General features: G+C 39.7%; 3 protein-coding genes across 4 annotated transcripts; all 3 read right to left on the reverse strand.

Moving 5' to 3' along the window:
• Nucleotides 1–64: 64 nt before the first annotated feature.
• Nucleotides 65–6,769, reverse strand: LOC115674698 (uncharacterized). Of its 2 annotated transcripts, none has more exons than XM_056302930.1 (15): nucleotides 6,562–6,769; nucleotides 6,329–6,433; nucleotides 5,916–5,984; nucleotides 5,249–5,338; nucleotides 5,055–5,138; nucleotides 4,577–4,741; nucleotides 3,930–4,117; nucleotides 3,410–3,482; nucleotides 3,094–3,147; nucleotides 2,495–2,752; nucleotides 1,676–1,882; nucleotides 1,462–1,565; nucleotides 954–1,098; nucleotides 644–778; nucleotides 65–528 (listed from the first exon to the last, which is right to left on the reverse strand). In XM_056302930.1, exons 1-15 carry the CDS (start codon nucleotides 6,658–6,660, stop codon nucleotides 352–354), a joined length of 1,953 nt encoding a protein of 650 aa, XP_056158905.1. In that variant the 5' UTR covers nucleotides 6,661–6,769; the 3' UTR covers nucleotides 65–351. The 2 variants fall into 2 exon arrangements, with proteins under 2 accessions (XP_056158905.1, XP_056158906.1); XM_056302931.1 differs by having other exon boundaries at nucleotides 5,916–5,980; nucleotides 6,562–6,702.
• A 3,415-nt stretch (nucleotides 6,770–10,184) lies between these two features.
• On the reverse strand, nucleotides 10,185–13,594 carry LOC115674700 (uncharacterized). The gene is made up of 6 exons (XM_030597181.2): nucleotides 13,272–13,594; nucleotides 13,113–13,163; nucleotides 12,349–12,400; nucleotides 12,212–12,270; nucleotides 12,047–12,092; nucleotides 10,185–10,526 (listed from the first exon to the last, which is right to left on the reverse strand). Exons 1-6 carry the CDS (start codon nucleotides 13,395–13,397, stop codon nucleotides 10,384–10,386), a joined length of 477 nt encoding a protein of 158 aa, XP_030453041.1. The 5' UTR covers nucleotides 13,398–13,594; the 3' UTR covers nucleotides 10,185–10,383.
• Nucleotides 13,595–15,455: 1,861 nt separating this feature from the next.
• On the reverse strand, nucleotides 15,456–19,401 carry LOC115674827 (adenylosuccinate synthetase 2, chloroplastic). Its single transcript, XM_056302932.1, has 4 exons — nucleotides 19,008–19,401; nucleotides 16,451–17,143; nucleotides 15,990–16,301; nucleotides 15,456–15,838 (listed from the first exon to the last, which is right to left on the reverse strand). The coding sequence occupies exons 1-4, from the start codon at nucleotides 19,317–19,319 to the stop codon at nucleotides 15,668–15,670; spliced, it is 1,488 nt and encodes a 495-aa protein (XP_056158907.1). The 5' UTR covers nucleotides 19,320–19,401; the 3' UTR covers nucleotides 15,456–15,667.
• Nucleotides 19,402–22,032: the final 2,631 nt, after the last annotated feature.

Below are 22,032 nucleotides of genomic sequence, written 5' to 3' on the forward strand. Positions count from 1 at the left end.
GCTGCGTTTGGTAGTCCAGAGCCTAAAAGAATCAAAATGCTAAGACTGCCAAAAGAGAGCTCAGTAACCATCATAATTTAATTATATTTGAAAACAATTGCCATCAATATCTCAATATGCAGCGTTAGACATAAGCATCATTAAATCAAGATAGACTACTCAGGCTTGGCGACCTTCAGATTACTCCGTAGACTCAATTCACAATAACATTCTTTTTTCAGGTGCCGAGATTCAAGGCCCTAAAAATTAGTCCAAAACCTGAATGACAAGTACCCCAAAGGACTCCGACCAAAAAAATAAGTACCCCAAAGGACAGCAATGACAAAGGCTACACCTAACCAGACAGTTTGCTTATTCGTTGCAATACTCTGAGGCACTTTGATACTCGCCATGCTCCTCAAAGTACTCAATTAGTCGCTTCAAGAATCCATCACTACTCACTGTTTCGGTATCACAGATGAGACAACACTGTCTTCTTGCCCGTGTGACAGCCACATTCATTCGCCTGCGGTCACTCAGGAAACCCACCTGCAATGAAAACAGAAATGGAGATGCAAAAAATATTTCTCCATATCGGTCCTATGCTGAAGTAAAATGACTCGGGAACAGAGAAACAGACTAATGGATTATAAACAAGAACTACCTCTTTCTTTGAATTTGAGCGAACCATTGAAATAATGATTGCTTCCTTTTCCCGACCTTGAAAACCATCCACTGTGGAGATTTCCATATCCTTAAGTTTATTTTGATTGCCTTTCAGCATCTTCAATAAAACCACCTTCAGGACCAATGAGAGGCATAGTGAGACTACTATGTATTAATCAAACATGACTTGCATGCAATCACATTATTCAGTAGTTCTGGTTTGGAAAGAAGAAACATCCTAAATAGTTTGCAATTTTCAACTTCAATCCACATCAAACGTAAAGGTATCTTTGGCAAAGATCAGGTACCTGTGCAGCATAAGGTGTTATGACTCCAATATCAGAAGCATGGACTCCAGAGGAAACAAGTCTTTTTGCATGAGCAATCGCAACCTCAGCTTCGCCCTCGTTCAATGTGCTTTCCTCCTCATCTTTCTTTTCTTCCATGTCACACCTAGAAATCCACAAAAGCAGACTGAAGTTTTCAGAATGAACAATCTTACTCTGTATAAGTGACGCAATGAAATGAATAATTTGTTATTATACTGAAACAGCTTCAGTTGTGGTAAGGTTTGTATCGTCGCAATTACTTGTTCACATTTTGATGATACCATGATACTTGACTAGCTGTCATTTGCAATATTTCTTTTTATATATCTCTGTTAATCTACGAATGGTGAGATCGTACATAACAAGTTTGCCTGATACCACAGACAGTATATTCGATATTGTGATTTCAATTTGCAGTAGGGAAATGCCAAACATGGTTTGACCTCTGGAGAAAAACACATAGGCAAGCATATAACGACCCACATACCCAGCTATGTCAATGAGAAGAAGGGTCGGTTCAGTTGAACTTGATGACTTCACATCCTCAAGATCAAAAAGCCTATGGGCAGCAACGCTAGAATGAGCTTCAATCTGTCACAGATATTCAACTAATCAAAATCAGCAACATAAACAATATTGTTCATTCAATAAAATGAAGTTCTCTTTCAGAAATCTATTCTTATCATTAATCGAATAAGCACCTTACTGTCGTAGAGCTCCTTCGAAGACCAATTCATGATGAGCTCATGCATGCGGTACTGAACAGTAAGCATGGATGTGACTTCATCTCCATATAAAGTTGCCAGGCGTTCAAAGAGTGTTCTTCCTAAACCTTTCTTCTCAGCCTCAACACTTTGGATGGTCGGTGGAAGCTGAAGATGGTCTCCAACAAGTATACATCTAGCACCCTGAGACAACAACATAGATCTTATAATGGTGCTTGAGTGCCGGCATCACTAGCTCTTCAGATTCAGCTGTCCTATTTTAACATTGTCTCCCATCCTTGCTGCCTGAGATTGCTGTTAATTTGGAAAGGGAAACCTTCCGCTCACATGAGACTATAAGATCCTAGTTTGAGAGCATGGTCATGATTTTCGCTTCTATTTCCACTTGAAAATGAAAAATAGTGGTGAAACTGCTCTAGGTGACATTTGAGAAATTGCTTTCACTTGAAAATACAGAGAAGTGTTTCTGAATTTTTGGCTCACCAAGTGAAAACAGATTTTTTTATTCACTCTTTCAGCAGAAAATAAATAACACAACCGAACACGTTTCATAATTTGCATTCTTGTTGAAAATTTCTTTCATGAACCAGTGTTCAAAATATGATTTTTCTATTGATATGCACACAAGCTACCAAACAATTAAGCAAAAAGATGGCTGTTATTTCTCCCTCAGGACAAGGGCAAGAACATAGTGTTTGACTGCAAAAAGAAAAGAAAAAAAATGTGCTCTGTCCAATAACAACACAGGTATTTCTACTCAAGTTAATATTAATATGCGTCACTTCAATCACTTACCTTCAGTATAGCTAACCAGCATGCTATCTCAAGCGCCTGAGCTGCTTCATCAATTATGACTAAATCAAATGATGTTTTTTCCAACTTTCGAGAAAATGCACCAGTCAATGTCGACAATACCACATCTGCGTTCTTAATAACGTCTGTCACAGCAAGCTGCTGCCTCTTGCGCTCTTCTTTTGAAAGAGCCCTAAGCTCCCTCTGAATGTCCCTCCTGGTGTGTTTTTCTTTGGTTTTCAGCAGCTTCCCATTCAATGCCTAAATGAAGCCCCCAAAAAAGTACATAAATACAAGAGTTTGACTGGAAGGTAGGAAAGTAAGAAGAACAAGAAATCCAAACTGAACCGGGACAAAAAAATTTTAGCATCAATTCAGTCCGGTCCAATTTTCAAGTGATTGAGCCCTCAAACCTTAAAAAACTCAAAAGCTAAAATGAATTGTAAAATATTTTCCTCCCGCTAACCCTCCAATGGCCCATTAGTATTTCAGATTCCCAAATGCTCAATGTCTCTCGTAACACCATTTACATGAAGCTAATAGTAAGTATATAATCTTCAAGCACCATCACACATAAAACTTCCATCTGAATTTGTTCATACCTTCATTTCCTTCCGGATGTCGTTTGCAAGCGAGCTATTATCTGCTCGGAGGACCTATTAGCAAGCAAGTAGCCATAACAAAATGAGACTGAGCTGGTGTAATGTCTATATTCCGCTGCACCAGCTGTAGGCCACTAAAGACAAACTAAATGGAGGCAAATGAAGGATAAAGGATCTACAACCAGGGACAGAAGTATGAATAAAGTAAAATTAAGACAGTAGTTGAAGCTCCAAATTATCTAAGCTTCTCTATTGGCATACAAACAAACTCCCTGTCATGTCCAGTTAAGGCAGTACTTGAAAACAACTTACACACCTGTGCATCAAGTGCACTATCCAATACTTGAGGCAGCAACCGTGCAGGATGTCCCAACCTCACCAGCTTCACTCTGGTATTACAAAAGGAAAAGTTTCAGAAAGAAATGGAATGAAGAGCTTTAGCTAGGTAATAGAGGTCTCAAAAGTGAAGAACTCAAATTCATGTCACTCATAGGATCTAAATTATGAAAAGTTAAGACAACCACACTAGATGATTTTCCATCAATCGACCGAAAATTTTCTCACTTCTAGAACATACAGAAAGCATCAACACTTATCACAAACAGTAGCCATCAGGGCTGATCTATGATGGCTAGAATTCCTTTGAGATGCCCAAAATTAAGAGAAGCCAAAGAATAAAATCGAACATCTAGATAAAACAGAAAATGCTTGCTTAATGAATGTTTAAAACCATATCTCAGACTTTACATGTAGAGAGAGAGAGAGAGAGAGAGAGAGAGAGAGAGAGAGAGAGAGAGAGAGCTAGTTAAGAAACTTAAGATCAAGAATTTGAATACCTGTGAGAAGCAAGTCGCTCAACGATGTTATCAACAGCAATATTTGAAGCCGCACATGCAAGGATTTTTGATCCACGCTTTACTTCCTGTAAGATAATTTCTACCACTGTTGTGGTTTTCCCGGTTCCAGGAGGACCATGCAGCAAGAATACATTCTTCGACGACAAAGCCTTGGATACGGCATCTTTCTTGGGAGAAAAAATGGTGACAATTTTTAGTCTAGAAACATGAAGCATAATGAAGATCAACAATGAATGCATAACATCAATAAAATATCTTCCCACACAAAAGAAAAATGCCTGAAAAGAATTTACGTACCCATTGGAACTTCTTTAGTCAGATCAGACAAGTGAAATCTAAGATAATTTCAAGTTAAAATTATGCGATGAGAGATTTATATCAGCTCTCATATGTTGTTCCTTTTCAGAAGTAAATTATAGCTCTTTAGAAAACGCAATCTCTCATGCACCAAACTACAACAACCTCAATGGATGAAGCTCAAAAGTGGACACGACTTTATCTTTAAGTGTCTTCCTGGCAATAAGTCAAATACATATGACTTTATATACAGCTAATCAACCAATCCAACGAAAATTGATGCTGAAACAAATAAAATTAAATATTTCTCAGGTGCTAATGGAACATACCTGAGAATGATCGAGGTTGGTGTTAAAGGGGCGGACTGCAGTATCTTTCTTTGAGAATGCAGGGGGTCTTTCTCCAAAGAGAACAGGAACTAAATCGGCAGCTGGCCCCTTATGTACACCTTTACTTAATTGTATTAGAGCATCCTTCAACCTTCGGTATGTCACCTGTGTGGAAGTCGTAAATAGCATCAGTTGATAGTGGATATTCATCTGATACTAGAGAAAGGATCTGTTGAATGAGAATGCTAATGACAGGATCAACTTCCCAGTCTCCTGTGTTTTCTCTCCTACAGATTAACTTAGCAGCAAATCAATCATGAATTGTCCTTGAAGACTACAAGTTAAGGAACCAATCATCCTAAGGGAATTTATACATATGGGAGATAAATAAGTTAGTACAGAAAATCTGGAATGCAACAATTAAAAGAAAGACTACTAGAAATGATCTCTAATCTAAAATTCAGCACTTTCACCTTACCTCATTTGCAACCTTCTCCAGTCGCAGGGGGCTATTCAAACCCTCTTCAGGTATATCATCAAAGGCCACAGTAATAGATGAATCCTGAAATATATTCCCGGCAGAACACAGAACTAAAAAAAGGTCAGATTTGAGTGGACCTTCTAAGACTTAAGCATTTATCAACACAGCAATCTGTTTCAGGCTAAAATTACCTTCAGGCGGTAAACTACACCTTGCCCAAGAGAAGGAGATCCTAAATCAGCCTTGTTAGGTTTTAGAATGACCACATCATGAGTGCCAAACTGCAACCAGTGAAAAGTTTAAAGAAAAAAAATTTGAAAACTAGGCCATTGAAGACAAGCTGATACAAGGGAAGCTTGGCATGGGTATGCATCAGTACCCTGTGGTTTGGATGAGGGGGGGAGCATATTTTTTAAGATATAAATTATGCATGGAAAGCTAATTAAATACTAATACAGATACACAAGATACATCTTTTAGGTTCCTTTCTAATGTAACCAGTACAAATTTTCCCGTACTGTGGATTCATGTCCAACAGAAATTTATCTGTGCATAAATAAAAATTGTCCCAACATCCGAAATTTCCATCCAAAAGCATCTGTATTGCTGTCAATGATGAGTTCATGGAGTAATCTAGAAAATGGAAAGTACAATGAAAAGGAATCTCTTATCCACAAAGATGAAAAGAAACCCAATACGGGTAATGTTGTTCTGCACGAACATCGACTATTCAAATAGAATTAGCTCAGATCGGAGAGGATCATGCTCTTCAATATGGAATACCCAAAAAAAATGCATATGAATACACCAGTAGATGAAGATAAACAAAAAAATCACTTCCATCTATGGAAGGCTCACCTTGTGGGCAGGAAGGACATCCCCTTTCGTGGATTGGAATTCAAGGAGCGTTTTCCCCATTAAACCTGTCTATTGAAGAAATGAATCGAATCACACAGCGCCCTCAATCCAGAAAAATTGCAATTGCCACACTCTATGCTGAGGATGCACCATACTAGAAAAGTTCCCGAAACTATAGAAAACTACCAATGAGGCGCTCGGCTAAACACTTCACCACGCCCACACCTCACTGCAGCTTTCAAACACATATTGCCACAAGCAACACACGACAATGCAGCTACAGCTCAGTTACTGGCAATAGCGACAGCCATACCGAACAGACTCTAAGATACTAAAGGCAAATTCAATGCGGATAATTTCCATCAATTCCGATTAAATCAAACAATTAACAGAAAGAAAAGAAGCAAAAGGACCTGGGCATCGACGCATTTCAAGTTGAGCATCACGGACCCCTTCCTTTGAGCAGCGTCCAAGCTTCTGGCAGCTCCTGAGCTAATGGAGGCCGATATCTCAGCTTCCTGCAATTGGGTTCACAACAACCGTGAGCCCGAGCGATGTCACATCGAGCTCGGAACGAACGCGAGCGAGTAAAGATTTCATTTTTAGAAAAACGACGAACTGGGTGTAGCGAGAAAGCGGGAAGGACCTTCTCCAAATCGATCAAAGGGGACATGGTGGAGACGAACTGCTCGAGAGAAACCGAAGCAGAAGCTGCTGCTTTCGTCCTCGTCTTCCCTCCCTCCATTTGCTTCTTCCTCTTTGCTCTGGCCGCCGCTTGGAGCGGGAGAACTTCCTCGTTCCGTGTTCGGTTTTTGCAGGGTTGTTCTTCGTCTTGTGCTCGACCGCCCGTCCGATGACCGTGTCTCTTTTTATGTTTTGTAAAAGGGAAAATGACACAAACAATACCCGAACTTTGACTTAACGTATAATTTGATTCCTGAATTTTTAATTTATTTAATATAATTCCTAAACTTTAACTTAATATTTAATATGTTCCCTGAACTTTCAATTTGTTCAATGTGGTCCCTGAACTTTTGGTACATGTTTAATATAGTCTCTAAATTATATGAAAATATACAATATAATCCATGAACTTGAATTGATGGAATGACTATATTGAACATTTTTATAAAGTTCAAGAACTAAATTGAACATGTACCAAAAGTTCATGGATCACATTGAATATTAGGCTAAAGTTTAGGGACTACATTGAACAAATTAAAAGTTCAGATACTAAATTGCATATTGAGTCAAAGTGACACAAACAATACCTGAACTTTGACTTAACGTATAATTTGATCCATGAATTTTTAATTTGTTCAATATAATTCCTAAACTTTAACCTAATATTTAATATGTTCCCTGAACTTTCAATTTGTTCAATGTGGTCCCTGAACTTTTGGTACATGTTTTATATAGTCTCTAAATTATATGAAAATATACAATATAATCCATGAACTTGAATTGATGGAATGACTATATTGAACATTTTTATAAAGTTCAAGAACTAAATTGAACATGTACCAAAAGTTCATGGATCACATTGAATATTAGGCTAAAGTTTAGGGACTACATTGAACAAATTAAAAGTTCGAGACTAAATCGCATTGAGTCAAAGTTCGAGACTGTTTTGTCATTATCGCTTTGTAAAATCTCACTTCTAGTACCCCAAACTAACGCTTTTTTCCACTTAAGTCCTTAGACTTTTTGTTTATCGGGATAAGTGCATTAGAAGTCTTAAAACTTATTATGAAAGTACAATTGAATTCTAAAACTTTCCAAAAAATGCAATCGAGCCCTAAAACTTATCAAATTGATCGTCAAATTGATCCAATTTAATCCTTTTGTTGATTGCACTTTTTGAAAATTTTAGGACTTAATTAAATTTTCGTGATAAATTTTAGGACTTCCATTACACTTATCCCTAATTTATCTGTCTAAATTCTTCAACTTATCCAACTTTTCTAATCAAGTCCCTCTTGTCCTAATTTGATTTGTCGAGGCTGAATTTCCTTGAAACCTATTTGACGTGAAAACTCGAGTGCAACGTTCGTGCTTTGTAGCCAAACAGAAATTAAGTGCATTATTTTTCTCGTGTTATGTGTAATAATGTTCCATGATAAAGCCTTTGTTTTTCCTAATTTGTCGATTTTGTCTCTTTCTTTTTATTTCTTTCCCTTTTCCTTTCATCATTTCTTATAATTAGAAAAAGGTAGTTTGCATTTTGGTTATTATTGATTGTCACTTTGCTGTTGTTTCATGCTTTGATTTCAATGTTCAATGCGCTACAAAAATTCTAGCCAAAATTCAGTCAATTTCACACTAAAATGCCCACATGATAAATGAGCGGCCAATTTTCTGCGACATTACCATCAAGACAGCTCGCATACCTCCGTCCTGACACGAGAAGCAAAATGAAACTTCATGAATGCATCTTGAGCTCATGACATAGTCGAGAAGCTTTCTTTTTTCCTTTATTCTTTTACTAAAGAATCAAATGGGTAATGAGAGTGAAAAAAGATATGATAGGATTAGCGACCAACTTATTTAGAGTGATGCAAAATGAGTGTAACACTTTACAATAGAATTTCGAAGGGAAAATACCAAAAAAGTTTTAAATCTATTACATTAATATCAATTCAATCATAATCCTTTCAATCGAACTAATTTAGTCCCAAATCTTTTTACATTGGTACCAATTCAGTCAATCCGGCCAATTTAGAGCAGAAATCGCTGATATGAACGCCCGCCGTCTTACGTGACACGGCCGACGCTAACTTGATAAATTTTTTATTATTTTTTTCTTTTCTTTTCCTTCTATTTTTTTTTTCTTTCCTTAGTCTTTTTTCTTTTTTCCTTATTACACTCCGCTAGTCGCCAGCCGGTAGAGGTCGCGCCGGCAGCCTCGCCAGCGGGGTAAGAATGTTTATGAGGTTCCTTGTGCCTCTTTCCTTCCACCCAATCACAAAACATTAAAAAGGTGCATCAACCATGAGGAGAGAAGCTTATTTGTCATCATTCAGCATCTTTCTAGGTAATTGAGGAGTTGTTGGGACGCAGAATTTTGCTGAATTGCCAAACGCAAACATTAGTTTTCCTGCCTTATTCAGCGCCGTAATTAACAAACAGAGTCAGATTCGTATGTCCTTTTTCCTCTCTGACAATTTTGTCTTCTGGGACTGGAACATTAACGGGGTCGGTCGTCCTACTTACTGAAAACAATTCAAAGGGAAATATTCAAACTGCAGATCACGTGAACGCTAAGATGACAATACCATCAGAGGATTGGTATTACGCCCCTCTTCATTTCCTGTGAGCATTTCACGGTTAAGCTTTCGTGTTTATGTCGAAGTAAGTAGAGGCAAATTCATTACCACTGATTAAATAAGAATTAACAGAACCTAATCTTGGCCTCCCAGTCATAGAAAGCCGTTTCGTAATTCCATTTTCTGTTCTTCCTTTCTATTTTACATATAGTCCACCCATTTTGGCCAGGATATCTCAAGTTCGAAGTTCACCTGAGCTTGAGACATTGCATTTGGTCGTGCCTTGATATAATCTCTAGACCAAGCCATGCGATTTGGTTCGATAAGTATGTAAACTAGCCAGGGAAGCAGACAATGGGAATTTCAAGAAGGAAAATTGGAAAAAAAAGAGAAGTGTACAAAAGAATTCTACAAAGTGGCCTCCGATAGACTTCAAATAGATAATTATAGGCAAGGCCACACCGATCACATGTCAAGAATTAGTTAGCTTCGCCCTTCCCACCAAAAGAACAGTCCTGAATAGTTATAGCACTATCATCACCTCTAAACACCACGTCGTCATTCTTTGAATAAGTCGAACCAATAACTTTTCCCAAAATGACTCACATAGGCAGTTTGTTCAAACCAAGTTCTTGTCTGAAATCTCGGTGAAAGCATTCACAAACATCCCAAAAGCAAAAACATCATTTTTTTTAAATAAGTTATCACAAATGTTGTTTTTGCAATTGTCTGGAAGAAACTTTGCAAGTCAAGGTCACATGCTCCGACTATAGATATTGTCTACACAATTTCTTCTCTCTCACTAACAACAAAGCAAATTATGTGCTAGTTACACCGTTCTGTGCAAACTACATCCCAACACACTTTTGGATCTCACAGGAAGATTGCATGATTGGATGATAGATGGATAAAATGAGTACACAAAACACCGTGTGATCAAACAAAATTCTAAGGCAAACCACAATCAGCAGTACATGCAATGAGCAACACTAGGACATCAAAATGTAAAAAAACCTTGCGTAGAATCATCAGCTTTGAGCTATTCCATATATAACACGGGTTGCTGTCAAACACAACCCTTTCTATTCAAATAAATAACAAAGAGATGAAGCAACTCTACACATCTATAGAATTAAAACTCCATAATTACAATATTGGAGAACGATAAAACAAAAAATTTATATGTATGCACCTGCACAAAATCATTTGACCTTTCCTTTCTGAGTTTGAGAAATGTGACCTTCCTCAATTTTCCGAGTGAGAAGTGAAATCCAATAGTGAGATGCACTTGAGGCAGCGTAGTACGAGGTCACAGTGAGTTGAGCAAACTTTGGGAGGGCGTAAGCTACAAGATCGAAAGAGCAACATTATTTACATGTCTAATAAGCATGAAAAGTACAATTCTGAAAGGACAGTTCAATGCAGTTATTGGGTATAATTGCAATGCCACGAAGTAATCAGCCACTTGCTCCATCTATAATCATAACCCTCTTACACTCTCGATAGAAAGTGGTTGTGTAATTTGCTGCTTTTATTCCTTACTTATAACAGCACAAATTCCCTCAGAAAAAATAAATAAAAGCCAGGATCTTCCTAGATTATTCTATGCTTTTCACAACAGAAGATCTACATCCCTCTCACCTCAAAAGCAAGAGTTAAATACCAATAAAACTCTGCATTACAAAACCAAACTAAGAGCGCAGATAGCTCTGGGACTCCATCAGACCTAATCAGTAACCATTGTCAATAGCCTCGAAAGGACAGTCTGGACCAAACTAAGGCCGGTGAACTTTGCTGCTTATAATATCAGTATTAAAAGGTGAAAGGGCTTTTTTCTGTTGATTACAAGGTAAGCTCAAATTTTTTATTTCAAACTCCAGAACATCCCCATGCATAGCAATCCCTCAGATGCTAATTAGCAGCACTAACTATATCCAAAAGTAAATAAATAAATGATAATGCTGCCCACACAACCTGCAGAGAAAGGCATATGTGGTACATGTCAATCTATTAACTTCAGCTCCATATGTGGCAACCAAATCACAGGGTGTAATAAGGAGAATCAACAGCTAGAAGAATGCCAACGATTTTAAACATTCTGTAGTCTTTCTGACAGAAGAGATGCAAGAATAGCTGCCGGATGAAAATACTTATCTCGAAAGCCAAAACCTTTTCTGATCAACCCTTTCAACAACATTTCATTAAAAAATGTACGGAATCACTTTGCCATGAGGACTCAGACAAATATGCAATAACGAGTGTGCGAGTGGTCTTTGTGGGGGTGCCCCTAATAAGTAAGACTCTTCAAAGACGCCTTCAAAACACTGAAGACGATATTTTTCTGACAGACCAAGAGAATCAGATCAACAGGACATCATGGACGTTGTTAACTTATATCAGGGGATATAAATCTGGGCTCCTACTACTCTACAAGAAAAGTAAGCTGTTTAAAATGAAAGAAACCAAACATTTGCAAATCTGGGTCACTATATCAGTTACCATGAACAGTGTTCTAAAGACCAAATTTCTCTGACACAAAAATTGCTAACAAGGAAGAATAATCTGTGCATGCATTTTATTGGCAATATTCTGGGTAATGCCAGTGTCTTTAATATGTATGCATTAAGTAACTTCTACACCTGAAAAATGCTAACAAGGAAGAATGATCTGTGTATGCATTTCCTTATGGTGATATGAATTTATCGGCAATAGCATCATCCGGGTAATGCCAGTGTTTTCAATATGTATGTATTGAGTAAAGGAACCTTCCTAATTGCTATATGGTGGAAAACAAGAGTGGGTCAGCAAAATCAATACAAACCAATACCAGCCCATTAGAGAAAACCCGGAAGAATCTGTTCATACCTCCAAATGCAGCACTGGCCCCAGAATAGAGCAACAGCGGGGGAAGCTGCGATCAAAGAAGGCAATGCACTCGTTATTTACAAACACTTATGCAGCAATGGCAAGGGAGCCTGAACAATTCGAATTTAGAAAGTACAAAAGTAGACATCGAAGTCTAGGAAGTACCCCGACAACAAAAGGAAGCCATTTGGGTCCTCTAACACGATTCTGTATGAACGGGATTCCTGTTTCAGAAGGACATTAAATGGAGGATAAAATTCAGAGCTGAGATGTAAGAAGAGAGGTAGAGAATCTCACATTACCTGTATTAAAACTATGAACAGCACTAAGCAGTGCACCTAGACCAGAACCAGCCTGTCGAAACAGAAGAGATTAGTGAGAACCAGAAGTAGCTAGAGACGACCATCTAAAGCACCAGTCTCCTTAAAAGACAGCATGATACTGCTCAAGTGTGCCGAGCCACTTGAGCGCATAGTTCTTTAATTACAAAGAAGCGCCCAAGTAAGAACTTTGTGATGAAAACATTGAGAAACGTAACAGTAAAAGCCTATTTTGACTAATTATTGAGGAACGAGGCCTACTTTACTTAGCTTAAACAGCCACACGGTCCATAGTCAACATCTTAATTTGGCCTTCCAAGCAAACGGAGTAAAAGCATCATCGCGCTTGGCTTTACAGATCAAGGAACGTTCAAACAGGGGATCCAAAAATTCACCAAATCTGATAATACTTTCCAAAACTCAAAGCTTTATTTGCGGACTTCCACTATTAATCGGGCGGAAACCACCCCGCCAACTCCAAACGGCCCGGAACAACCGAATACAACCAGCGGAAAACAGAGGCCCCCCCACATTCCCCCAAAAGAATCACAACACAGGACGGTAGCGTTTTTGCAAACAGACAGAGGAATTCGAAACTACTCCATGCCAACATCGAGCAGGACTAAAGTCTCTTCCGATTTTTCAAAAGACGCTAGGGATTTCCCACCAGGAATCGGAAACTGGCACGCACAAACAGCACCAAATTGACGGAGTACAATCGAAGAAGAAAAGAAGAGAGAACTGACCACGGCGGTGGTGTCGTGCAGGACAGGAGTGATGGTCCACTCGCCATTCCCCTGAAAAAGAACACAAGCGAAACGCGCGATTCAGTACACGGACAACACAAACACACACGCACAAACACAGGAACACAACAGAAACAGAGGATGCAATGTCATGGTTACAGCTTGGGGGTTCAAGAGGGAGAGGCAGCGAGGGCAGCGAGGGGATCCGAGGCCGGGATTGATGGTGGGGTCGTGGTACAGGTCCCCGTTCCTCAGCTTCTGCTCGTACACCTCTCTCGTCCCCATCTCTCTCTCCCCGATCTCTCTCTGCAACAACACGACCACCTGCGGTTGCAGCGAAACTCACTGCTTGTGCCGCTGCCGCTGCCGCTTTCTGGTTCTCTTCTCGCTAAAAGCGCACGAAAGAAAACCCTCTCCGAAAAACATAAGGCATGAGCCCCTCCAAGAGTCCGGTCCGAATGAATGTACCGAACGAGCCGGCGTGGGTTTTCGTGACTCAAGAAATCTTACATATTGATCCATAAAAAAGAAGAGAAAAAATTGCACCAATACTCGAGAGATCTTATTATGTATGCCAACATTTACATGAGAAGAATCTTTTTTAAAAATTTAGTCAATCATAGCGCTTGATATTAGCAATTTCTTCGTTAGATAAGTTAGACAGAACTAACGAAAGGACTTAATTGCAATAATTCGATAATTTTTAAGGCTTAATTGCTCTTTTTGTAAATTTTAAAATTTTTAAGGGTTAATACCACGAAAAACCCTAAACTAGTACATTTGTGACAAATTTACCCCAAACTATTTTTTTGACCACAAAAACTTAACCGCACCGTGACAATTTACCTCGAACTATTTTTGACTACCAAAACCCCAAACCTGCATACACCGCGACAATTTTACCCGACCTAATTTTTAATATTTTTTTATTTTTTTTATTTTTTTCTTTTCTTTCTTTTTCCTTTCCTTTTTTTTTTTCTTTCATCTTCTTTATCTTCAACCTATGGTGGCCGCCGGTCCGACAACCTGAGCGAGAGACGGGCGGCGAGGTCGGCCCCGCCTGATCGCCGGGCGAGGCCGACCTTTGCCAGAATTGGCAAGGTTGGCCTTGCCCACCCCTGGTGAGGTTTGACCTCGCTAGTTGCCGTGAGGGGTCATCCTTGCCATCGCCGGGCGAGGCTCGCCGCTGCCATACGGCGGGGCCGAGCTCGCACGCCGACGCGAAATCCCAACCGCCTCCGCTCAAATGCGATCGTGAAGCCGCGTCGCTCCGAGCACGAAGCGTTTCTCTCTCGATTTTCCCTTCTCTCGATCGAAAGACCTAGGGCGCCATGGCTCGGCATCTCTCTCAAGTGCGGCGATCAGGCGCCCTCTTAAAGTCCGTGGAGGAAGCTCAAGGGCACGCCGAGCTCACCTCTCACTCCAACTTCTCCGAGTCCACTTAGGCCGTCCTTAATCTCGTCTCAGCCCGCGGAAGCCCTACCGATCCAAGACGATACGCCGAATCTCCGCCTTTGTGGCGTTCGATCTATTGCGCAGCCATTGATTTGGTTTCGAGCGACGGCGAGACAACCCTCGCTAAGAATCACTGGCGAGGTCGAACCTTGTGAGGGTGGGCAAGGCCAACCTTGCTGGGCCAGGCAAGGTCGGCCTCGCCAGTAATGGCCGACTGGCGACCGCCGCCGTCTCGGCTGGTTGACCCACGACCGGGCCATAGGTTGAAGATAAAGAAGATGAAGGAAAAAAAAAGGAAAGGAAAAAGAAAATAAAAAAATCGAAAAATAAAAATAATATTAAAAATTAGGTCGGGTAAAATTGTCGCGAGTGTACGGTTTGGGGTTTTGGTAGTCAAAAAATAGTTCAGTGGTAAAATTGTCACAGATGATGTACACTTTGGGGTTTTTTGTGGTCAAAAAATAGTTTGGGGTAAATTTGTCACAAGTTTACCAGCTTTAAGGATTTTTCGTCATATTAACCCAATTTTTAATGCACTTTGTCCCTAATTAATATATTATTTACATTGTCACATTTTGCGCACAATGGTCGCGATATATTACCGTTGGTATCTGACGTTGCATTATTTACGTCAGGTGTGGTACTACCACTAAGATACGTTTGATCAAGTTGGTTACTCATTGTCCTATTACTCCAATAATTAGCCACTTAAGTGGCTAATGAGCTATATTGAAGTGGCTAATTATTGGAGCAAGTGGCATCTCACAATTGGAGTTCGCTTCTCAGTCAGAAAATCGAGGGAAGTCACACTTCTCGAACGCGAGTAGGAAAGCTCAAATTATTGTGGCTATGTCCTTTGCTCATTGCCGTGCGAAAAGGAATAGCTGATTTCGGAAACTAAGCTGGACATAACCAAGAGAAAGCAGCCACCAGCAACAATATGAGTATACATGATTCCCACATCATGAACCCACACAGATAATCTTTTAGCCAAGAAAATTACGGGAGAACAGCGCAAAATTTTCCATTCAAGTGAAGATACATTTTCCTGTCTCCAACGGTACACGAATCCAGCGTGATGGGGAGGAACAGATTCTTCATCATTTGTAAATAAGGGCGTCCCGTCCAGGTCCAACGCCGATGTAATGGATCGGTATACCCACGAGCTCTTCGATCCTTTCCACGTACTGCCGTGCAGCCTTTGGAAGGTCAGGGTAGCTTCTGACAGAAGAAATGTCACACTTCCAACCAGGTAAATCCTCATACTCCACCTGAACACACGAAAGGAACATACCAAACAGACATTTGAATTATTCTCTTGACTCCGCAGACTTGTATATGTGCTGTAAAAGTTAAATTACTTTACTTATAGGCTACAAACAGGACACATCAAGAAGTCAAGTGGATGATGAGAAGGCTTGCCTTCAATTGCTCGAGGAGACGCAGATCTGCAGGAAATGATTCAATTGGTGTGCCATCCATTTGTTTATAAGCAACCCCCAACTGGATTTCAGGAAGATCGGATAGAACATCCAGTTTGGTTAAATTTAGAGATGAAAAGCCATTAATCTGACAGCAGTACTTCAGTGCAACAATGTCAAGCCATCCGCAACGACGAGGACGACCAGTAGTGGTGCCAAACTCCTGCCCAGCAAATCTGAGCAGGTCGCCCCCTTTACCCAATATTTCTGTTGGGAAAGGACCGGAACCAACCCTTGATGTGTATGCTTTAACCTGCAAAGAAAATTTGAAGTGACTAAATCAAACTTCCCTTGCAAATTACCGACTTGAGCACCACTTGCATTTAAAGAAACAGGACGAAGGGAAAACACTATTGCAGCAAATTTGCAGAGAAATATTCAATAACATTAACAGATACTCACAACTCCAATTAGATCACCAAGGACTTTGGGTGCAATGCCAAGACCGGTACAGATTCCACCAGCTGAGGGGCTTGAGGAGGTTACAAAGGGATACGTTCCAAAGTCAATATCTAACATGGTAGCTTGACCACCTTCAACTAATATCTTTTTCTTTTGTAATATGGAATCATTCATGAAATGCACAGTATCTGCTATGAAAGGCTCCAACCTTTCTGCATATCTCTTGTATCTTTCTACCTCTTCCCGGAGCATGTCAGGACCATAATTAAAGCCTTGAAATCTTGCAGCTGCATCTGATAATAAAAGATCAAGCTTTTGAGGAAAAGTATCCATGTGCCTGAGATCGCTCACTCTGATTCCATTTCGAATCATTTTGCTGGAGTAACAAGGTCCAATTCCTCTTTTGGTCGTTCCAATAAAAGATTTAGCAAGTTCTGCTTCTCTAAGACCATCCACTACTTGATGGAAATCAAATAGCAGATGAGCACGATCAGACACTAAAATCCTTCCCTTGCAGGAGACTCCATTGGCCTCTAATCCATCAATTTCTTTAAATAATCCAGGCAGATGCACTACAACTCCATTTCCAATGACGCATAGAGTGTCATCATTAAGAATACCTGATGGAACAAGGTGAAGAGCAAATTTCTTCCCCTCTGAATTATAAATTGTATGCCCAGCATTAGCTCCACCCTGGTGTCAAAATATCTTCAAGGTTCAAAATAGAAGGTACTTACACTCAACAAATTTAAGAAAAGCAAGCAACTTAAGAATAAGATAGCTCTTTACAAAATAGATGATATCGAAACTCAACATGCAGAAGAGAAGTAAATTTATTCCTCTAGAATCCAATGATCAGCTATATTTCTCATTACATCAATTATGCATTATTACAAAGACACCTGATAAAGTTCTGCACAGCATTTAGGCTCGACCTACTGTTCAAACTGACCTTTTCTTTTGGACAACATCAATTAGTAGCAGTACCTCACCGTTCTGAATAAGTTAATCTAACACGTAATTATCTGTTAGTTAACATATACTTCTGTTGTTTACTGCTACAAAATATAAAATGGAAAATGGAAGACCTGTTGTTGCTCCTCATCTTCTTTAACTGATTGAAGGGGAAATAGATGAACACATCAACATTCTAATCTTCAAATTCTAAGCAAGCAACATTAGAGATAACAAATGCATAGTGTACCAGCATCCTCTGTATGGCCTCATTTCAATAAATTACCATCCTCTCGGTAGATGGAAATATAACATCCACAATAAGAAAAGGTAGATATTATGATTGGACGAGATGGATGGTCACTAGTGCTAAAAAACAGATAAGCTACCTTAATTATCCCAAAACAGAATGTGGAACGTGACAACCTTCCAGTTATCTATTGTATGTAAAGATACATACGCACTTCCCTAAAAAAGGAAAAGATATCCATATTCAGGGGGTCAGGAGAAAGAAGACCATCACTAGAAAAAATGGACCATGAAAACCTTTCAGTTATCCATTGTAGGTAAAGATATTGACAACCTTGCCTAAAACAAGTCAAGGGTAAAAATATCCATATTCAGGGGTTAGGAGAAAGTAGAAAGACCATCACTGTACAAATAAAAAAATTAACCCTTGAAGTTGCATAAAAAGGCATGAAAGCCATTGGCATCAGTCTTCAGATACAACCTTAGTATCATTAACTCCTCAACAACAGTGCTCTTTCCAAGGTCTGATTGAGTCAAATCAATCGACCAATCAAATGCATTCAGTAGATATTATGTACTCCCTAGGCTCTTAATGCCAACCGGCTCAAGCATTCCATCATTGCCACGCCAACAACCAATCAAAACAACAGCACCGTCTAGGCATCTCCAGAAACCTTATCAGTGGAGCAACATGATGTTGCCAATGAAACCAGCCAATTGGTTTCACTGTACAGCTAATTTCTTGCATATCGCAGCTGCCACCACATTGACTAAGCTACCAATCTCACAACACTGGAGATTCTTTCAAGTTAAATCTTAAATAATTTTCGTAAATCCGACTTTTTTCAATGCAAGCAAATGTCCCAACCCAACGATGCTTATTAAAAGAATTTTCAACTCTCCGTTCCGAATCCCAAGACAGAGCTGTAGACCACGATCGAGGTCATCTGGACCTCAAGTTGCCTCCTTTCCCTCCATCTCAATGAATACACACCTAAATGCTCTGATGTTCTTACACCACAAATCTAATGTATGCCATCCGACTCCCTTCCAAGTTCATCCCCGACTATCACGAAATTTACTCTTGAATTACATTCTTTAAGCATTCAGTTGCTGATTTCTCAGAGGTTCCCATGCTCCTTATAATCATTCAAGTCATTTCAGACACTGCATGCTCAACATGTCAAATCCAACGGCCTGATCACTATCTAGTTCAAACAAAAAAAAGTATACACTGACGTTTCCTTCTCGAAAGTATAAGCGCATGGACTCCGTGACTTCACTCAAAAGACAAAAAGGCCAAGCGTCACGTACTCGTGCGACTCAAAGAGTATAAACGGATGCCGAGACTCACCTGGCAACGAGCGACGATGTCGAAATGGCGGGCCAAGATGTCGACGAGCTTGCCCTTGCCCTCGTCGCCCCACTGGACACCCAGCACGCCGGACACCTGGCTCAGCCCCCCGATCCGGCTCGCCGGCGACTCAGGGGCGGCGCTGACGGAGGCGGCGGCGGCGGCCCGCGGCGGCCTCGCCGAGCAGACGACGGCGGGGCAGGGGCGGCGGGCGAGGAGGGGAGAAGGAGGGGGCGGCTTGAGGGGGGCGAAGGCGCCGTGGAGAGGTGTGGAGGCGGGGTTGGAGTCGAGCCGGAGAGCAGAGAGGTTCATGGTCGGAAGACTCGGAACGTCGACTGAGAGAGAGAGAGAGAAAGAGAGAGTAAAAAAGCGATTTTTATTCTTTGGAGTTGGACAGTGATAGTGTCACCCGTGGAAGCACGAGGAGACGAAGGAGCGTGTGTGTGTGTTTTTTTTTTTTGTTTTTGTTGGTCAAAGAAAGGAAGGTGTGTTTTTTTTTTTTAACTTTTGTCAAAAGAGGAAGGGCGGCTTTAGATACATCTATTTATGTTAACCGGTCCTATTGAGTTTAATTTTGTTAAGCATAAATTGATATTTAACAACACATTTTTCAGAAAGATTTGATGGTTTCTGATTTTCTAAGTCGTTTTAGTTCAAACAAAATAAAATTATTTCATTCTTTCTTGCATCTAATGGCAGAGGACAGCTTATTTTTCCCTCTAAAATAACAAAAGCAAAACTTTTCCTTCCTAAAATCATGCATGATATCCTCAAAAACCTCATATTTTAAGTCCAGTTCCAATTCTATACTAAATTTTTTTTTATCTCGTAATAAAACCTCCAACTTTAGATTTAATCCCAATTATGTTGTAAACTTCTTTTGTCCCATAAAAAAACCTTAACATGAGGTCTGATCCCAATTTACCCTAAATTTTTTTTTTGCCCCCGTTAATCCTCTGTCCAAAATTTCTTTTGACAACCGAGAATTGAAAAACCCCCGAGCGCGAGTTCTCCGACCATGAGTGATGGAAGACTCATGAGTATGAGAGATTGCCTACTGAGTGTAAACTCGAAAATCACCGAGCGAGATGGAAAAAAGACTCTCTTAAAAATAAGAGCAATTGAAGAAGGCCCACCCTAATTGCTACGATGTCTTCTTGGATCTGAAATTTAGGAAAAACTTGACAAATGGCATGGAAAGACCACATCATTAAGTGGGATTTTGGATGAATTGTTTACGGGGCATAAACAGGACTCAAGCAAATGTTGGTGGTTTTTTATGAAACTAAAAAGAGTTTAGGGTAGAATTTGGACCGAACATAAAGTTGGTGACTTTTTACAAGACAAAAAAAAGTTTATAGTAAAATTAGGACATGATCAAAAGTTGAGGATTTATTATGAGAAAAAAAAGTTTATAGTAAAATTGGTACTGGAGCTAAAGTTGAGAGTTTTTTAAGATATTAGGCCCCTAAAACCACGAAGATTTGAAAAGAGATGAAAACAAGAAAAGAAAAGGAGAAGATCATGACTAAACTTTTGTTTTTCTTGTTATTCAATCAGGAAGAAAGTTATTAATATGAATCATGCCCATAGATTTTTTTTATGATAAAAATTAATTTTGAATACGAAGAAGCCGTAACTAGCTAATTATTGACTTCCATCGGAATCACTTAAATTTAGACAAATTTGATAGATTCGTATAAATTTCACGTAAATCTCATCAAATTTAACGGTTCGAATTCACTTTTATCTATGCTAAGTAAGGTTGGAGATGATTTTTGTAGTTTCCCCTTGTAATAACTTCTCGTTGTCACAAAGGCAGGATTATTCAAAATGGACACAACATTGATAAGGTGTATATATCATAGTTTTGATGAACTCGCGACGCCAAGTCGAACGTCATAACTAATTCATAAGGCATTTTCTTGGGGTATGGACAATAAGAGGATTTGAAGTGTAAATATTCTTCTTAGCATGGTTTTGTCTGCTCTAATCACACACGTTGAATAGATATCGACACAATCGTTAGACAAGATAACTCCAAATCGACAAAACCCAAAAACGGTTGTACTGTTTACTACCGGCATCTATTAAATGTATATAGCACGATTTGAAATTGATTTCCACGAATAATAAGCAACGTCATCAGATTGGATGCATTTGAATCACAAGAGTTGCACGGGTTGGTTGCATAAGAATATGAGTTCAATTGTAACGCGCCAAACCGTGTATCATTCCGGTTGACATGAAATCAATCATCTTATACATTAGTCCGTCCTAATGGTCCGACCCCTTATGGACCGGCTAAATCCCTAAAACCGGAGTTTTAAACCACACACGAGAAGCGTTATGATCTGCAGCTGTGATTGCATTTGGTACATCAACTTGGATTTTCCAAGAAATTCCTGGATGAGCTAGGGGGTTTGGCGTTGGGGGCACGCCGATTCTACGATTCGTTTTGTAGGGCCTGCGCGCTTCGGCTAGGCCTGGCCAAAACTTGAAAAGGGCTACAAAGAGTTGGGATAATCTTATAGCTCAAACGGATATCTAAGTGGGACCATTTCTTGGTACATGTCCATCACCCGAATCAGATAAGCAATTTCAATAATTTCAAGAAAAAATATAAGTTTTCTTCTGCACTTTTTTTTTTCTAATTTGGATTTCATTTTCATGTCAAGGTGGTTGAGCATACTCGAAATTTATGATCGCCGAGTTTAGTGCACATTTTGGCCGACATAAGTTCCTGTTTCGAAATATCTGTCAACAGATGAATATCATATGCGAGATGATTTCTTTTATCTTTTCAAGTTGTCGCATCATGGACACTTTTCAAAAACATGATTTTGGGCCTATCAAAAATCTATCTCATGCTTGGAGGGAGTCCTCATGAGAGTCTGCCAAGACTTACCCTGGTTGCTAAAGGGCACTGGATGAGTGGATCTTCATCTATCAGGAAAGGAAAGCTGTAGTGTTTAAGCTCAACCGAACCCTTCATTCATTCCCACAAAAGAAAACCTTTCATTCA

Source organism: Syzygium oleosum, unplaced genomic scaffold, assembly GCF_021117445.2.
Source record: "Syzygium oleosum isolate NSW1041296 unplaced genomic scaffold, Sole_v2.1 Sole_v2.25, whole genome shotgun sequence".
Taxonomy (NCBI): Eukaryota; Viridiplantae; Streptophyta; class Magnoliopsida; order Myrtales; family Myrtaceae; genus Syzygium; species Syzygium oleosum.

Coding starts and splice junctions, on each gene's coding strand:
- LOC115674698 (XM_056302930.1), bottom strand. CDS start 6,660: ATGGAGGGAGGGAAGACGAGGACGAAAGCAGCAGCTTCTGCTTCGGTT. Junction 5,139..5,248: donor GTGTAGTTTACCGCCTGAAG/GTAATTTTAGCC, acceptor AATATATTTCAG/GATTCATCTATTACTGTGGC. Junction 3,483..3,929: donor GAGCGACTTGCTTCTCACAG/GTATTCAAATTC, acceptor TTGTAATACCAG/AGTGAAGCTGGTGAGGTTGG.
- LOC115674700 (XM_030597181.2), bottom strand. CDS start 13,397: ATGGGGACGAGAGAGGTGTACGAGCAGAAGCTGAGGAACGGGGACCTG. Junction 12,401..13,112: donor TGCACGACACCACCGCCGTG/GTCAGTTCTCTC, acceptor CTGTTTCGACAG/GCTGGTTCTGGTCTAGGTGC. Junction 12,093..12,211: donor GGCTTCCTTTTGTTGTCGGG/GTACTTCCTAGA, acceptor CTTTGATCGCAG/CTTCCCCCGCTGTTGCTCTA.
- LOC115674827 (XM_056302932.1), bottom strand. CDS start 19,319: ATGAACCTCTCTGCTCTCCGGCTCGACTCCAACCCCGCCTCCACACCT. Junction 16,302..16,450: donor TTGGTGATCTAATTGGAGTT/GTGAGTATCTGT, acceptor TTTTCTTTGCAG/GTTAAAGCATACACATCAAG. Junction 15,839..15,989: donor GTCTCCTCGAGCAATTGAAG/GCAAGCCTTCTC, acceptor TCGTGTGTTCAG/GTGGAGTATGAGGATTTACC.